At 43.2% G+C, this 17,562-nt stretch overlaps 1 protein-coding gene across 1 annotated transcript in view; it reads right to left on the reverse strand.

Moving 5' to 3' along the window:
- The window catches only part of LOC126204279 (protein lin-28 homolog), a 96,425-nt gene extending 79,275 nt beyond the window's left edge, over positions 1-17,150 (reverse strand). Inside the window, exon 1 of the mRNA XM_049938667.1 lies at positions 16,940-17,150. Within this exon, the coding sequence (XP_049794624.1) occupies positions 16,940-17,150 (211 nt within the window). The remainder of the gene's footprint in view (positions 1-16,939) is intronic.
- Positions 17,151-17,562: the final 412 nt, after the last annotated feature.

Here is a 17,562-nt window from a genome sequence, read left to right on the forward strand (position 1 = left end):
ATGCAGATGAATAGGAAAAAGAATCCCGTAATGTTTGAATACTCCATTAGTAGAGTAGCGCTTGACACAGTCACGTCGATTAAATATTTGGGCGTAACATTGCAGAGCGATATGAAGTGGGACAAGCACGTAATGGCAGTTGTGGGGAAGGCGGATAGTCGTCTTCGGTTCATTGGTAGAATTTTGGGAAGATGTGGTTCGTCTGTAAAGGAGACCGCTTATAAAACACTAATACGACCTATTCTTGAGTACTGCTCGAGCGTTTCGGATCCCTATCAGGTCCGATTGAGCGAGGACATAGAAGGAATTCAGAGGCGGGCTCCTAGATTTGTTACTGGTAGGTTTGATCATCACGCGAGTGTTAAACAAATGCTTCAGGCACTCTAGAGGAAAGGCGGCGTTCTTTTCGTGAATCGCTACTGAGGAAATTTAGAAAACCAACATTTGAAGCTGACTGCAGTACAATTTTACTGCCGCCACCTTACATGTCCCGGAAAGACCACAAAGATAAGATAAGAGAGATTAGGGCTCCTACAGAGGCATTTAGGCAGTCATTTTTCCCTCGTTCTGTTTGGAACAGGGAGAGAAGATGCTAGTTGTGATACGAGGTACCCTCCGCCACGCACCGTATGATGGATTGTGGAGTATGTATGTAGATGTAAAAGTCGGTCTACAAGAACTGAAGACAGACTGACTGCCGAAGGAACACAAGAAAAGAACGTGAAGCAAGAGGCTGTGCACTAGACGACACTTGTGGGAAATAGTTTCCTACAGTGGGTGTTCAATAGGTTCAAAAATGTGTGTGACTTCCTAAGGGGCAAACTGCTTAGGTCATCGGTCCCTAGACTTACACACTACTTAAACTAACTTACGCTAACAACAACAACAACACACACACACACACACACACACACACACACACACACACACACACCCATGCCCGAGGGAGGACTCGAACCTCCAGCAGGAGGGACCGCGCAGTCCGTGAGATGGTATTCAATAGTTACTGCAACACATTTTTTCAGGCCATTTCGGTTGAAAAAATGTGGAATTTGCTTGGGACATCGAGAGATATTCCCGCATTAGAATCCATAGTTTCAAAAACTTTCGGCCGGCCGCTGGTGGCCGAGCGGTTCTGGCGCTACAGTCTGGAACCGCGCGACCGCTACGGTCGCAGGTTCGAATCCTGCCTCGGGCATGGATGTTTGTGTTGTCCTTAGGTTAGTTAGGTTTAAATAGTTCTAAGTTCTAGTGGACTTATGACCTCAGCAGTTGAGTCCCATAGTGCTCAGAACCATTTGAACCATTTTTTTCAAAAACTTTCATTGTGTCGCCATACTGTACCCAGCCTTCAAAATGGTGTTTTTGTAACGGAGGTGCGTTCTATGCAGAGAGCTACCACTGAGAGCCTTTTACTGGAAAACCAGAGCATCGCAAATATTCAGACGCTTGCAAATATCTATGGAAATCTGGCAGCGAACAAAAGCACGGTGAGTCGTTGAGCGAGGCGTCTGCCATCATCACAACAATGTCTCGCGAACCTGTCCTACCTCGCGCATACCGGCCAATTACACACGGCTGTGTTCCTTCAATGTTGGAACGACTCTACACACTCATTCCAGACGACCGGCGGATCACGATCAAACACCTCTCTGCTCAACTGCACGTCTCTGTTGGTAGTGTTGACACACTTGTCTTCCAGTTGGAGCGCTCAAGGGCGTGTGTCCGCTGGGTTTCTCACCGCCAAACAGAAAACCATGAAGAGCAAGAAGAACTGCTTGGTCGCTACGAGGCTCATAGTAGCAGTTTTTTGTTGAATATTGTCACAGGCGCAGAAACATGGGTTATCACTTGTAGCCGGAAATAGAACGGCAGCGGCAGCATACCACCTCCCCTCCGAAGAAAAAGTGCAAAACCTCACCATCAACCAAAAGCCATGGCGACGGTCCTCTGGGACTCGAGAGGAGTTATTCTGTTTGATTTCGTCCCTCATGGAACAACACTTAACTCTGAAGTGTACTGTGCTACCCTCAGAAAATATAAGGAACTACTTCAGCGTGTTCGTGGTAACAAAACTACAAACAAACTTCTCGTTCCCCGAGACAATGTGACCGAGGTCTGTGAACCCGAGAGGAGCTCAAAAAACTGTATTGTACCGTAATGAGAATTCGCTCTGCAGCGGAGTGTGCGCCGATATGAAACTTCCTGGCATATTAAAACTGTGTGTCGGACCGAGACTCGAACTCTGGACCTTTGCCTTGCCTTGCCCGCGAAGGGCAAAGATCCCGAGTTCTAGTCTCGGTCCGGCACACAGTTTTAATCTGCCAGGAAGTTTTGTATTGGGCCGTTCTTCCTCATTCTTGGATCTCGCACCTTCCGACTTCCGTCTCCTTGGCTCAATGAAGGACACGCTCTGCGGGAAGACGTGCGTGGATGATGTTCAAATCCTGCCTCGGGCATGGATGTGTGTGATGTCCTTAGGTTAGGTTTACGTAGTTCTGAGTCTAAGGGACTGATGATCTCAGATGTCAAGTCCCATAGTGCTTAGAGCCATTTGAGCCATATTTTTAACCAATCTGCTGACAGAAAAAAATTGTGTTTTGTTACTGATTGACCGCTCCTCGTACAGAAGTTTGTTCTGGCAGGATTGTCTTGGGTCGTCAGTTTTGTGACTGGTCTCATGCGACCCTCCGCGAACTCCTCTCCTGTGCCAACCTTTTCATCTCAGAGTACTCAGTGGTTTACTAAATGCCCCAGGATTCTGATGAGTGTTGTTGTGAAGAAGCATAATGCCGTTGGATAACTCTGTTGTCGTCCTAAGAACGAGGAGCCAAAGCAAGGTTGGCACCTCGCAACGAAACCACAGAACAGTCGCTGCACCGACGAATGAGAAACGCCGGAGTAGCCACGCTTTATGATGCTTCGCTACGCCGCAGCAGTCGATGGTCCACTTACGGCTGAGCAGCGGAACACTTGGTCCAGTTCGCAGCCACTGAACAAGACGACAGTATCGTCTCAGACAGCCCACCAGTATATTAAATGTCTTACACAGGGCATTAACGTGGACATTAGGTCAGTTATACTTCAAGTGATGACTGCTGTAACTTCGTATAAGGCGATACTTGATATTCAGAGCCGGCCGGAGTGGCCGTGCAGTTCTCGGCGCTTCAGTCCGGAGCCGAGCGACCACTACGGTCGCAGGTTCGAATCCTGCCTCGGGCACGGATGTGTGTGATGTCCTTAGGTTAGTTAGGTTTAATTAGTTCTAGGCGACTGATGACCTCAGAAGTTAAATCGCATAGTGCTCAGAGACTGTTGTAAATACTCAGAACATTCCTGTGGGAATGGGTTGTCTTAAATAAATATTCATATCTATATTGAAATAAAATGAAATAATATTTTATGCGTTATAACGCCGGCCAATCTCCTTCCGGAGCAAACCAAAGAACCCTCCGTTGTACTGGCGAGGTTATTTTCGTCCGGCACAAAAATAAAAATCCACGAAGATTGTTCTGAACGGCGTGGCGTAGGCAGTGTAGATTCTGACAGTACGCCAGTTCTTTTGCTGATTGCGAATGGTGTCCCTGCATAGACTGGCGCTATGCATCTGGACTTTTAGGCAAACCAAGGTATTGTCACTAGTAACAATGACGTGCAAAAATTTGGGGAGGAGGAGATTAGTATTTAACGTCCCGTCGATAACGGGGTCATTAGAAACGGAGCACAAGCTCGGATTAGGGAAGTATGGAGAAGGAAAGCGGATGTGTCCTTGCGAGGGAACCATCCCGGCATTTGCGTTAGGCGATTTTGGGATAATCACGGAAATCAGAATGGATGGACGCGGGTTTGAACAGTCGTCCTCCGGAGTGGGATTCGAGTGTGCTATAATCACTGTGTTATACCCACCGTTTGCAAAAACTTCTCTCCATCCTTACACCCAGTATTTATTTATTTAATCGCATGGCTAGGGCCCCCAGTCGGGCAGGCCGTTCCCCGGGTGCCGGTCTTTCAATTGACGTCACTTCGGCGGCCTGCAGTCAATGAGGATGATAGGATGATGCTGACAGCACAATACCCAGTCTCTGGGCGGAGGAAATTTCCCCGACCCAGCTGGGGAATCGAACCCGGGCCCAGAGGACTGACAACCCGTCACACTGACCATTCAGCTACCGGGGGCGGACCTTACACCCAGTGAGAAAGGTTATGCAGCTCCTATTAGATGTTTCTTTGTGTTTGCCTGTCGAGAGTTGAGAATCTCACCAGGCACACACTTTTCTGTAGCCCAAATCACCACCACCAGTTTGATAAAGATCTGACTGAAAATATTCGTTTATCCGCCATTAAATATGGCGCACTAATATCGAAATGAAGTTTATGCCATTGCATTTCCTGTAGCTTCGGTCATTGCCTGTAAATTTCAATAGGGCCGACATTATCCATTCAGAAACGATTTTACACTGCCAACTTCACACTTGACAGGATTCTTGTTTTTTTTAAAATCACACAAATAAACAGTAAATTACAGCTCCTGCTCGCTGTTAAGAGATAGTAGCGCCAAAGATTAGGAAGGTCTATGACGAAGGGGATGGAGGGCGAATTATGCGGTTCGTCAGATCAAAACGTTATTTCAATTTAAAATGATCCTCGTAATAATTACCAGAAGCACTGAGTTAATATCGCACAGCCACCCTATACACGCGGAAGAGGAAACAAAGTACAGAAAACTAATTGCTGCAGCACAAGATTTTGTGTTCAAAATTGTATCTAAATAGGTAACCCCCTACAAGACATTAATATGGGAATTTGGTATGAGCTATTATTAAGGCAGTAACTGTAAGTTATTGGATTATTTCTGTAAAGACGATCTTGACAGATACAGGAAAGAGAACTTCAATAAATGTCAGCGACACATTCGTGTTGCTGTGGCCTCTCCCAACACGAAAGCGTTTTCTGTGTTCATGTTATCTCTCATGTTCCGAGCTGGTTCTCAAAATTTACCTCTCTCTTTTATCGCCTTTATTTCCAGGCACAACCTCGTGGCAGGCACGAGTCGTTAAGCTTGTAGGAAGCGAGGCAATAAAAATGTTCGTTTCCTAACAAAAAATGAAACTGGTTTCACCGTCGAGTTCTTCCCTTTTCTTTCCCCGTAAGTAACGATTAGCACTATCAGAATATCTGCTCTTCTTTTAAATCTCTTCTACACATCAAAGAGAACTCGTTAACGACTGAACATGTTTCAAGCACAAACGTAAGAAACAATAGTTTTTACCTCTGAATATTGAGCAATTACGGGGACTGTATGTTTCTACCATAATTTTTTCATTGTTTTTTCGTACACAGCAACCACCTTACACACTTTTGCATCCATTCGAGCCTATCCTGGAAACACTCTTTTATCCCTCGTGTTGGTGCCTCAGAAACACGACTTTGGAACGACGAAACAGCTTCTTGAGAGGATGATAACCACTTCCCATGCCGATTTTGTTTGATGTAAGGGAACAGAAGAAGCCATTAAGCAATATATCAAGTGAAAGCGGGCAATGAAATATTAATTGGATATTTTAATCAATGATTTGACGTACTGTGTGACAGTTGGCACTGTTATGCTGCGAGAATGGTGTGATGTTATTTAACCAAGAGAGAGTGAAACACAGTTTCCATCCTAGTAGAAAAAAAGAATGGAAAAGAAACTCTAGGATGTGTTAGATGACGAATAGTTGGGCTTCAGGAAAGGTAAAGGCGCCAGAGAGGCAACTGTGACGTTGCGGTTGATAATGGAAGCAAGACTGTAGGAAAATGAAGAAACGTTAATAGGACTTGTCTACTTGCAAAAGCGTTCGACAGTCTCAAAAAATGTCTCTGAGCACTAAGGGACTTAACTTCTAAGGTCATCAGTTCCCTAGAACTTAGAACTACTTAAATCTAACTAACCTAAGGACATCACACACATCCATGCCCGAGCCAGGATTCGAACCTGCGACCGTACCGGTCGCGCGGTTCCAGACTGTAGCGCTTAGAGCCGCTCGGCCACCCCGGCCGGCTCGACAGTGTCAAATGGTGCAAGATGTTCGAAGTTCAAAGAAAGACAGGGATAAGCTGTAGGGAAAGCCGGGGACACACACAGTGTGTAGAAGAACCAAGAGGGAACAACGAAAGTGGAAGACGAAGAACGAAGTGCTCGGATTAATAAGATCGTGAGACAAGGATTTAGTCTTCACCCGTATTGTTCAGTCTATACATCGAACAAGCAATAACTGAAAGAAAAGAAACGTTCAAGAGTCGAATTAAAATTCAATGTGAAAGGAGATCAATGATAAGATTCGTTGATCACATCGCTATCCTCAATGAAAGTAAAGAAGAATTACACGATCTGTTGAATAGAAAGCACGATCTAATGAATACAGAAAATGGATTGACAGTAAATTGAAGAAAGACGAAAGTAATGAGAAGTAGCAGAAATGAGAACAGCGAGAAACTTAACATTAGGAGAGGTGACAGCGAAGTAAATGAAGTTAAGGAATTCTGATACCTAGGCAGCATAATAATCCATGCCAGGCACAGCAAGGAGGACATAAAAACCAGAACAGCATTGACAAAATCGGCATTCATGGCCAAGAGAAGTCTACTAGTATCGAACACAGGCCTTTACTCGAGGAACTTTCTGAGGATGTACGTTTGTATGGTAGTGAAATATGCACCGTGGAGAAACCGGAGCAAAAGTTAATGGAAGTATTTGAGATGTGGTTTTATAAGAGAATGTTGAAAATTAGGTGGACTGATAAAGTTAGAAATTATGTGGTTCTCCAATCGGCGGGCAAAGGAAAGTGTGGAAAACACTGAAAAGAAGACGGGACCGGATCGTCTGGTTTACTCTGTACTGGCGGGCCAACTGCCTGGTACTGACACGGCGGTCGCCTTCCTGTAAGTCTGGTGAACGTCCTTTGTCATTTCCTGCTTCCTGAAACGACCCTGTCTCAGACAAACGGCAAAACACTGTTGCGAACATTGAATGCTGTGGTTGTTGTCGACGGGGACATGTCTCCTGATACAACCTTGCTGCCCGAAGTCAGTTGCCGTTTGCCTTTCCGTAAGTAAACGCCATGTCGGGGAGCTCTCGATTCGAATGCGGAACCATTGTGTAAAATGCTGTATCTCTTCCACTAATAGGTGAGTCAGCAAGAGAAGTGAATCGGACACAACATTACCGTTGTAAGTAGGCTGTTTAGGTTCTTATGTTGGTAACGCCACGTAGCGCTCTGTATGAAAATCACTGACTGTGCTGTGTGCAGTCTGTGGCTGGTTTGTATTGTTGGAATATTTGCTACTATAGTGTTGGGCAGTTGGATGTGAACAGCGCGTAGCGTTGCGCAGTTGGAGGTGAGTCGCCAGCAGTGGTGGATGTGGAGAGAGAGATGCCAGAGTTTTGAGAGGTTACTATAAGCGGACGATCTGGACGTGTGTCCGCCAGAAAAAGGAAATTTGTAAAGATGGAGGTCATGAATTGATATACATGACGACTTTTGAACATTATTAAGGTAAATACATTGTTTGTTCTCTATCAAAATCTTTCATTTGCTAACTATGCCGATCAGTGGTTAGTGCCTTCAGTAGTTAGAGGCTTTCATTTAGCTGGCAGTATTGGCGCTCGTTGTATTGCAGTAGTTCGAGTAACGAAGATTTTTGTGAGGTAAGTGATTCATGAAAGGTATAGGTTATTGTTAGTCACGGCCATTCTTTTGTAGGGATTATTGAAAGTCAGATTGCGTTGCGCTAAAAATATTGTGTCAGTTTAGTGATGATCAGAATAAGTAAAGAGAGAAATGTCTGAACACGATCAGTTTTGCTCAGTTGTATGAAAATCAAATAACGGGAAGGGTTTACCAGCACAGTAATTCATAAATTGTTCTAAGGGGATGTTTCACCATTTACTACGGCAGGAGAGGGCGCTAGGGCATGACGTATGAGGAACAGTACCACCCTCACGGAGGAAACCACGCATACCCTAGTAGTGGCTGCATGGTACAGTGCGTATTAGACCACAGTCTCTGTAACAATGTATGATTGAAGAAATGGTCTCTAGCATGTAAACCATGCATTTCCGGACGTAAGTTCATTAGACCTTTTTTTTCCGTATCCTCTCATCGATCAATTCCTAGAGTTTTTAAACGGTGGAAAAAAATCATCTTGTATACATAATTACTGTGTATTCTTTCGGACCTATCTTAAAGGACAGACACGATTTTGATCCAGGGGCCATTATGAAAAAAATGTTCAAACATGTGTGAATTCTGAAGGGACCAAACTACTGCTGAGGTCATCGGTCCCCAGGGTTAAACACTACTTAAACTAACTTATGCTAAGAACGACACACGCACACACACACACACACACACACACACACACACACACACACACACACACACACACACACACACGCCGTAGGGAGGCCCGAACCTCCGGCGGGAGGGGCCGTGCAATCCGTGATAGGACGCCTCTGACCGCGCGGCGAGCCATTATAAATTAGGAACTATAGACACTGGCTGCGAGCGGCTATTGATTGAAATGAGTAAGTAACAATAAGTAAAGTTCAAAGTTTGTGTCGAACCAGGATTCGAAGTCAGGTCTCCTGCTTACTAGTCAGATGCTCTGATCACTAAGCCATGCGGGCAGAGTGGTCATTGCAGTTGGGTTGGAGGGGGGGGGGGGGAATGGAGACAGGGGAGGAGGTTCGGGGTGGTGGCAGGAAGGGCATCCGGTCACCTCTTCAAATTAACCACGCAAATCCGATTGTAACCATGGACCCTGCGAAAACTGCGGTATACAGGAGCAAGCAAAAGAAGAAGAATACGTAGGCTGTCGTCAACACCACAACACAAACGGCGTGACTGGGAGACACGGACTGCTAATGAATGCCGCGATGCCGTCTTCTGCGATGAATCGCGGTTCTGTAGTACCTCGGATGACCATCGTCGGCGGGCAATGGCGGCGACCTGGACGGACTCCCCTTTCCTCAATGCATTGGTGAGGCACCGCCGTGTTAATTCTTACATGGTGGAATGATCCACCGGGCAAGACTTCAGGTCAGGGCTAGTAGTGACGGAGGGAACGCTGACAGCACAACGGTACATGACAGTGGCTTGGTACTACTTTTCAACAGGACAACGCTCGTCCACAAACGTCGCGTGTCTTTATGAACTGCCTCCGTGATGTTGAGGTAGTCCTGTGTTCAGCAAGGTCCAACATCTGCCCAATGTGTGCGTCCATCTCGGATATCAACTCCCACCCAGTGTCGGGGTTCAGGATATCAACGACCAGTTGCAACAGTTGTGGACCGGTTTCGAGAGGATACAACGACTTTGTCACACTTCCTAACCGAATCAGTGCATGGATCAAGGCCAAGAGGGATGGAGGAGTGAGGGTTGGGGGTTGCAATTTATTTTGGTAGGTGGTCTCATAGTGGCGAGTTATTGTAAATTTGACTTGATATTGTAATCACCGAAATAACATCACGTATTCCCTCACCCGTGAAGTTTCATTTCGTTTCCTTCTTCCCATCTGGATGCCTCATTACCTTCAGATTATACAGACCTCTAAACCACTACGTTCATTTTAAAGTAGTCACAAAAAGAACCTGTACTTACGGCATGGAGACAGCGTAATTAATGTTTCAGTTTCACTAAGGACAAATATTACATACGTGACACTTGAAAGTAGAAACAGCAAAATTTCCTCCGCAGAAATAATTCAAAGTGCGACAAATCGCTGATTTGCTGCACATCACTGTTCCGAATTCGATGATTCTGGCCACAGTTTCACTTTAGCGTACTAGGAAGTCATTTCGCAACGCCGCCGAAGCAAGATTTATTAAAACAGATACTCGGCAATACGATAAAGCGCTAAAAAATTGCAGTGGCTATCTCCAGTTTTCCTCTGTGCATTGATGAATACGCGAAACAGCTTTGCATTTCTCTCTACGAAGCTGTAAGCCAAATCCATTCTAGATATCAAATGCGAAATTATTAAGACACCTATGAAACGTGCGTACAAAATCCACCGTGGTTCAATCGAAACAAACGAAATTTCTACTGTGGTGTATCTATGGCATGTCGCATGAAAGTGTTGTCATTACAATGTTAGCGATTCCAAAGAGAGCCCGCACAGGTTATTATGTATGATTTTTACGTAAGTGTAGCGGTATCTGAGCGTATGAAGAAAAAAAATATTTATTGAAAAGGAAAAACATTTGTGGGTAATTAATGCAATTACGGATGTTATGTAGTTTTATAATTAACAAATTACTGAAAAATTTGGCTGAAAGGACATCTGCCGTTTGACAAGACGACAAATGGTGCAAATGGCTCTGAGGACTATGGGACTTAACATCTGTGGTCATCAGTCCCCTAGAACTTAGAACTACTTAAACCTAACTAACCTAAGGAATTCACACACATACATGCCCGAGGCAGGATCCGAACCTGCGACCGTAGCGGTCACGCGGTTCCAGACTGAAGCGCCTAGAACCGCACGGCCACAAAGGCCGGCCAAGACGACAAATTTAACAGTTAAATCGAAAGATGGTCTACGTTTATTATTAATGTTATTTAATGAAGTTTGGTGTTCTATTCATGACTATATTAATCCAACCTGCTACTGACGGCAGCTTCGGTGATGCACAGCAATAACAACGTTGCCACAAGGCTGATGCAAGCAATTTTATGACACCTGCTAGTTAATTAAAGCTTATTTCATCGCTACCACCAGGCAGTTCTGAAATAAGAGATTTTTCCCCATATACTTGCGAGCTGTGAGACATCATCTTAAAGTAATATATTTTTTAAAAGTTTCTAAAATCGTCAGTTGTCGACGAAATTATTTGTTTAAAAGAATAAATTGCATAAATTCTGAAGGGTGTTCCCGTTCTCCGAGGGTGCTTGTTATTGAGCTGATCGTAAATAAATAAATACACCAGTAGCATCCAATCGTAGAAGGGCGTTGTTTCATAATTTCCATTTTTTTCCTTGTACTCAAATTTACTGCTTTTATCAATAAAAAATATATTGTAAATGAGTGCTACTGTCTTAGGATAAGCTTATAATCTGTTTTTATACTCAAGATGCATTACGAAAAAATAGTACGCATGTCGGTTAGAATTCTAAGTAAAGTCCTTTTGTGTTCAACAAACGAATCAATACGTTCCGATATTAAAGGTATCGATACTTAGTGTCAGTACTATCGACGCATCAATTGTAATTTAGATGTCATATCGATATCAAATATCGTATATTAATGTATGACGTGGGCAGACCACTGTGTGAATCCAGTTTCATTATCGATCTCTACACATCGATAGCCGACATTAATCGATACCCAAAAATCAGTGTATCAGCATATGTATACATATAATACCATATTTATTAATCGCTAAATACAATAATAATTAATATCAGATATCCCACTACTATTTGTCTGCCGGCCGGAGTGGCCGTGCGGTTCTAGGCGCTACAGTCCGGAGCCGAGCGACCGCTCCGGTCGCCGGTTCGAATCCTGCCTCGGGCATGGATGTGTGTGATGTCCTTAGGTTAGTCAGGTTTAATTAGTTCTAAGTTCTAGGCGACTGATGACCTCAGAAGTTAAGTCGCATAGTGCTCAGAGCCAGCCACTATTTGTCTACAGACGGTAAAAATAATATTTTCGACAGAAATTTGCCCCACAGTCTACTGCGTTGTTGATGGACAGCATATCCTGCTTTTCAGAACAGTCCTCCAATACCTGATGCCGTAGCTATACAGCGAAAATAATTACATGCATTTTCTTGCAGTTTTGGATAGGTAGTAGCGCTGACGTAATACAGTACTTAAAACGGGATCTTGTTTAAGATCAAGAAGGCCATCTTTCACATAATACCCAAGTTGTCATTGTAGCTCCGTTTGTGTTCCAATTTGATACTTTGTTATTTCAAAGTCTTCACACCAGAAATCAGATTCCCTTTCTTTGTTTTCCTCCAACGCACCTGGATGTTACCCATTCTGATCAACAGTCATTTTAACATACGAAAACAAAACTTCGATAATTTTGATTGCATTCTAACATGTTAAAGCAAATTGAAAGCGTGTGCCCTTGAATCTAGGATCGACCAACGTTGTTATGGCTTATGTACTAAGACGATCAGTCGATAGTTATGGCTTTTTGATTTCTGATATGATTTTACTCTTTAGATTCTCTCCGAAAGTCTGTAACGGCTGCGTGACATGTATTTTGATATTCTGTGTACTAGTTACTGAGATTACTTTCCTCGTTACAAGTTATTTTTCTATGCACATTTCACGAGTAGCCACTTCTACAGGCTAAAGCATGTGAAACAGCAGCCATATCTAGAATACAAGTACCTGCAGACCACGGGCAGCTACAACTATAGCATATGTTCTTGCCTTGCCTTTGTTAGTGGCTTTTGGAAAGCACTCATTCATTCATGAATATTAAAATTAAAATAATGTTAACATTAAAATGCAAGAAATAACTGGAAAGTCGCTTTCCTTATATTCTTACTTGTCCGTCTGCTAGAAAATCGTATGAGAGTTTATGTACTTTTGCATCTGTTGCGATAAATGTTTGAATGTTTTTGGTAAAAAAAATAGTTCAAATGGCTCTAAGCACTATGGAACCTAACATCTGAGGTCATTGGCCTAGAACCGATCGGCCACAGCGGCCGGCGTTTGTGGTAAAGCATTGCCAGAGGACAGAGACAGCATTTGTTACATGTCTTTTGATATCTTCAGTCGTAGCCGAAGAAAATGTCTTTAACATCTTCCTCACCGCCGCATTCACGTGAAGATGGGATAATGTTGAGGCGATGGAGACATTGTCGGAATCTCCCATGATTATTCGTGCCATGGTCAGTATAATGTTTCTGCTGTATCTGCAATGTTGGTAACAAGCACGTGATGAGTGACTAGATACCACTGCGACATAATTTTTCCCTTCAACTTCGTAAGACCGATTGAGGTTTTCGTTCCATCGGATCCTATTCAGTCCTTATGGTACACAAGAGACTGTCAGGTGACACATCATGATATTTCACCAAACCAATGTACACACTTACTTGCAATGGAAGTTGTTTCACAATGCAACCGAAAGTTCCAGTTGTAATAACGCTAACGTTTTTGAGTTCGAATCTTCATAGTTGTTAATAACAGCCGCTCATACCTTAGCAGATTACATGCTGTAAGCCGAGAAAACGGCAACGAACATGAAAATTATACAGTGACTAAAGTATAAGGGCACTACAAAATTATTCATTTGGGCCCGTAGATTAAGCATGTAGGTATGTTATATATCTACATGGCAGTGTTCTACAAAGTCTACGACAACAGATCCAATGCCTAAAACTGAGTGTAGAATTAGCAAGACATAATGGATCTTTTTTGTCCACAGAGAAACAGTAGACCAATTTGTGATTCCATTGTGCTGCAACGGACGGGCCGTACTTGAGGGAATTAGAAAACTGCGACGGGCACGTATACTGCTGCCGTGTTTGTGTTTTCTGGGAATCAGTGCGTGGGGGTTTTGATCGATTCCTTTCATCAACAGCGTAAGACCTGTACAAGGAAGTGACACAGAAAGATCGAGGACTCTCATTTCGGCACTATTCTGTAAGGGTTCGTATCCATCTTGACCACAAAATAGGTCGAAACAGCCGCGTACAAAGGGATCAGCATTTGCAGTGGAAGAAGAAGAGAATTGTATGTATACTGTTCTGCTACCAATTACATAAAATGCATTGTAACGATATTCGACCATACCTGCTTTTTTATAGATCGGTTTTATTTCTTGTTACTAGTTTCGAGTATAGCTAATTTTAAAAAAAATGGCTCTGAGCACTATGGGACTTAACATCTATGGCCATCAGTCCCCTAGAAGTTAGAACTACTTAAACCTAACTAACCTAAGGACATCACACAACATCCAGCCATCACGAGGCAGAGAAAATCCCTGACCCCGCCGGGAATCGAACCCGGGAACCCGGGCGTGGGAAGCGAGAACGCTACCGCACGACCACGAGATGCGGGCAGCTAATTTTCAAGCGATATCTAAATATAATCGAGCTATTATCAGAATATATATGTGTAATATATACTTGAAACATAATTTTTATTTCCGCAACAAGATCGTAAAATGCTGTTGTTCAGATGGGATGTATTATTGTTTTCTTATATTTTTACTTGGTTTTTATATTATGAATCTGTGTGTCTACGATACAGACCGCTTTTAAAATTTTTATCTTTGATGAAAATCTTTTTATTTCGTAATAAAATGTAAGATTGTTTTTTGTTCTGAATTGTCTGTCACCGATAAGAATTTTGTCGAAATTCTCAATTTATTTTTTATTTTTGAGTTCTATCTGTTCATTTTGTACATTATTTGAATTTTTTACCAGACGTGTGTAGACCTCTGTTTCTTCTAATGCGCTCATGCAGCTTCGTTTTTTTGGCTCTATGAAGAATAGACAGATTAGTGTTCATAATAACTGTAGAGCGTTGATTTTATCCGAAGTTACATACTAAATTGGAGAGGTTGTTTTCACTGTTTGTCCGATGTAGATCTTGTCACAATTAATATAATTTTACATATTCCTAACTGGTTGTATTTCTGAGGTTTGTTTTGTGTAGTACCTGTATTCTTAGTTTAGTCTCTGGCCAGAAGCTAATTTTACCATTATAACTGTACTACGAAATGTGTTACTTATTTTTTTGTGAAATATTGCCCATTTCTGGTAGAGTACCGAATTTTTCCTTTTTTCTTTGTTTGATTCTTACTTCATATTGACTAATTTTATTTTCTCATTTCTGTTTGCACTTTCCACCCTAATTTTCTTTGTCTTTTTTATCTACTATATTAGGACTGCAGTCGTTATCTGCGGCTACAGTTGTAATTGTATCTACTTCTGTCTTCATGTTTTCTTTAGTTAAAGTCTAATCACATTATCTATAACAGCGCGAAAATACGCTGTTTTATTTGCCAGTGGGTGACATGTCGAGTTACGTATTATACTGTTCAATATAAATCGATTTTCATCAAAAATAAAAATTTTAAAAGCAAGCTATGTGTCTGAAACATTTCCATAACATAACGACCAAGCACAAATGTAACAAAATAAAAGTGCATCCTATTCGAATAACAGCATTACGATCTTTCTGCGTAAGTAAAAATTATGTTGCAACTAAATATTGAACACACGAGTTGTCAGACGCATTTTCTCTGATGTTTCAGCAGGTATTTAAAATTTCGTTTCTGTATTGTGTAGCTGGTGTCAGACCAAACATATAGTGTTAGCCACGTTTTTCATGCGACGCCCAATGCTGACGAAAGCGTCGGTCTGTTTCCAATCAAAAACAATATTTTTTTAAGGTGGAATATTACGCGCCCGTTAGCTAAAGTGCTCCCACATTAGTCTAGTGCGATATTTGTTTTATCGATTTGTATTATCACTCTGCCGTCCGGCGACACCACACTGGTGTCGTGAGCATAGAGTCGCGCAGTGGCCGGCGACAGCACTTTAGTATTTTTTGCATTCTGTTGGTGTTTTGTTGAGGTAACAATAAGTTACACACGTCAACAAGCTTTTTGTCTTTATACGTACTTGTGCCCTACCATCATGGCAGACGAAAGAGACGATACGATTATTTACGATGAATGCGAGGAGCAAAACTTGGAGGTTGCCACTACATCGAGTACGTCTCATCATGATCCGGTTGACAGACTTTCCGGTCACGTAAAGCAGCACCAACTAATAGGCCTACGTATTTCCGAAACCAATAAACGAAAACGAAGAAACTGTCATGTATGTCACAAAAACAAAAAAAGAACAATAAACTTAATGTGCAAGTCATAGTTGTGTAACATCTTGGTGACTGTTGTGCTGCATAACATATGATAGAGAAATATTAAGTAGTAAAGACAATGTAAATAAACAAATATATGAAACAAACGAATTTTGTATTTATTTACGTATGTATATCTTCGAAATTTCATGAAGGTAAGGGAACAGGGTTGGGAACTTATGAGAACTAACAATGAGATTAGTAAAACGTATCAATTTATAATCTCCCGATAATGTCAAGAACGGCCGGCGACAAGCCAAGTAATCCGAATTAGCACTGCCGGTGCCAATATAATAAATCTGTACGAGGCGTGCGGACGACACAATGTTAACAGTGACAGTCAAACTGTAAGAACAACCAGTACTGCAGCAGCGACAGCACCCCCTGGCCTGCGCTGATTGCTACCGCCAAACATACAGCACTACTGAGTCGCTACTGGGTTGCTGTTAATTCTTCGTGTCTTACTGTCGCTATTAATATATATCGATAAAACAAACATCGTACTAGACTAACCTGGAACCTCCATATCAATTGGCACATAAAATTCGGATTTAAAAAGAATTTTGTTCGTAATAGGAAAGAAATTGACGCTTTCTATTGAGGAAAGGTGTCAAATGAAAGACTTCACGAACAGTAGTTGTTTGGGCTGACTCTAGCGATAAAATGTGAAAACAAAATTGCAAATTCCTGCCGAAAATCAAGAGAAAATGCGCCGACGACTCTTGGGAGTAACACCTGGAGTATGCTCTGATAATAGCTTGATCACGTTTAGGTACAGCTTGAAACCGATAGCCATAAATAAAAATGATGTATAAAAAGCAGCTCTGATGTAATATGGTTAAAATGATTGTATACTGTGAACAAACAACATATGCAGTAACGACGTAAGTGCAGTATCTCCCGATGCGCTCGATAGTTAAGTTGAGCCGCATGCAATCATTGCTAGAAATTCTGTAATCAATAAAAAGCTTGTATGCGGATTTCTGGAGGGAGTAAGCGCTCTTGCCCCTCTCACCCCCTCCCCTGGGGACACCCATGTACATAGGGGTGCGCGGATACACTTGGCCAGTAGCGTAGATGCAGCAGTCTCGGCGCGGAAGCCCGGAGCACGCGCGGCGGGTTGCCCGCCCGCGAGGCGCCACCGCCTCCCCTGGCTGCCATGGCGGCGGCCCGCTTCCTCCCCGCGATGCCCGGCCGGCGCCCCTCCGGCGCGCCGCCCACTCTCCGCCACGCGCCACGGATCAGTGGGAGGGGCTCGCGTGACGGCCTCATTACGGCCGGCCGCTGCGGGCCAGGTGCCACGCACGCGCCGCGCCAGCTGCCGGATTGTTCTTGCCTCCCCCTCGTGCCGCTGCTACACCCGCCTCTTCACCTCCACCTCTTCCTTTCTTCCTCCCTTACCTGCGTTAGCTACTTTCCTCTTTATATAGGTGTACACTTTGTCTGTACGGGGTGAGCCTGAAGTCTTGACATGGCTACAAAAATTTACTTGTAAAGGTCCCCGCACACGCGATCAAACAAAATGCCAAACTTTACTGGGTTTGTCAAACATCTGACAGTGTGTGGCCTCTGATTGACGTGTTTGTCACACATAGACCGTGTCTGACATCTGAAAGAAATTTTTAACGCCATAATTTCTGAAGCGTTTTCCTGTGATGGAGACACGAGGTTCCTTGAAATCAAT

The sequence above is a fragment of the Schistocerca nitens genome, chromosome 9 (genome assembly GCF_023898315.1).
Source record: "Schistocerca nitens isolate TAMUIC-IGC-003100 chromosome 9, iqSchNite1.1, whole genome shotgun sequence".
NCBI classification, from domain to species: Eukaryota; Metazoa; Arthropoda; class Insecta; order Orthoptera; family Acrididae; genus Schistocerca; species Schistocerca nitens.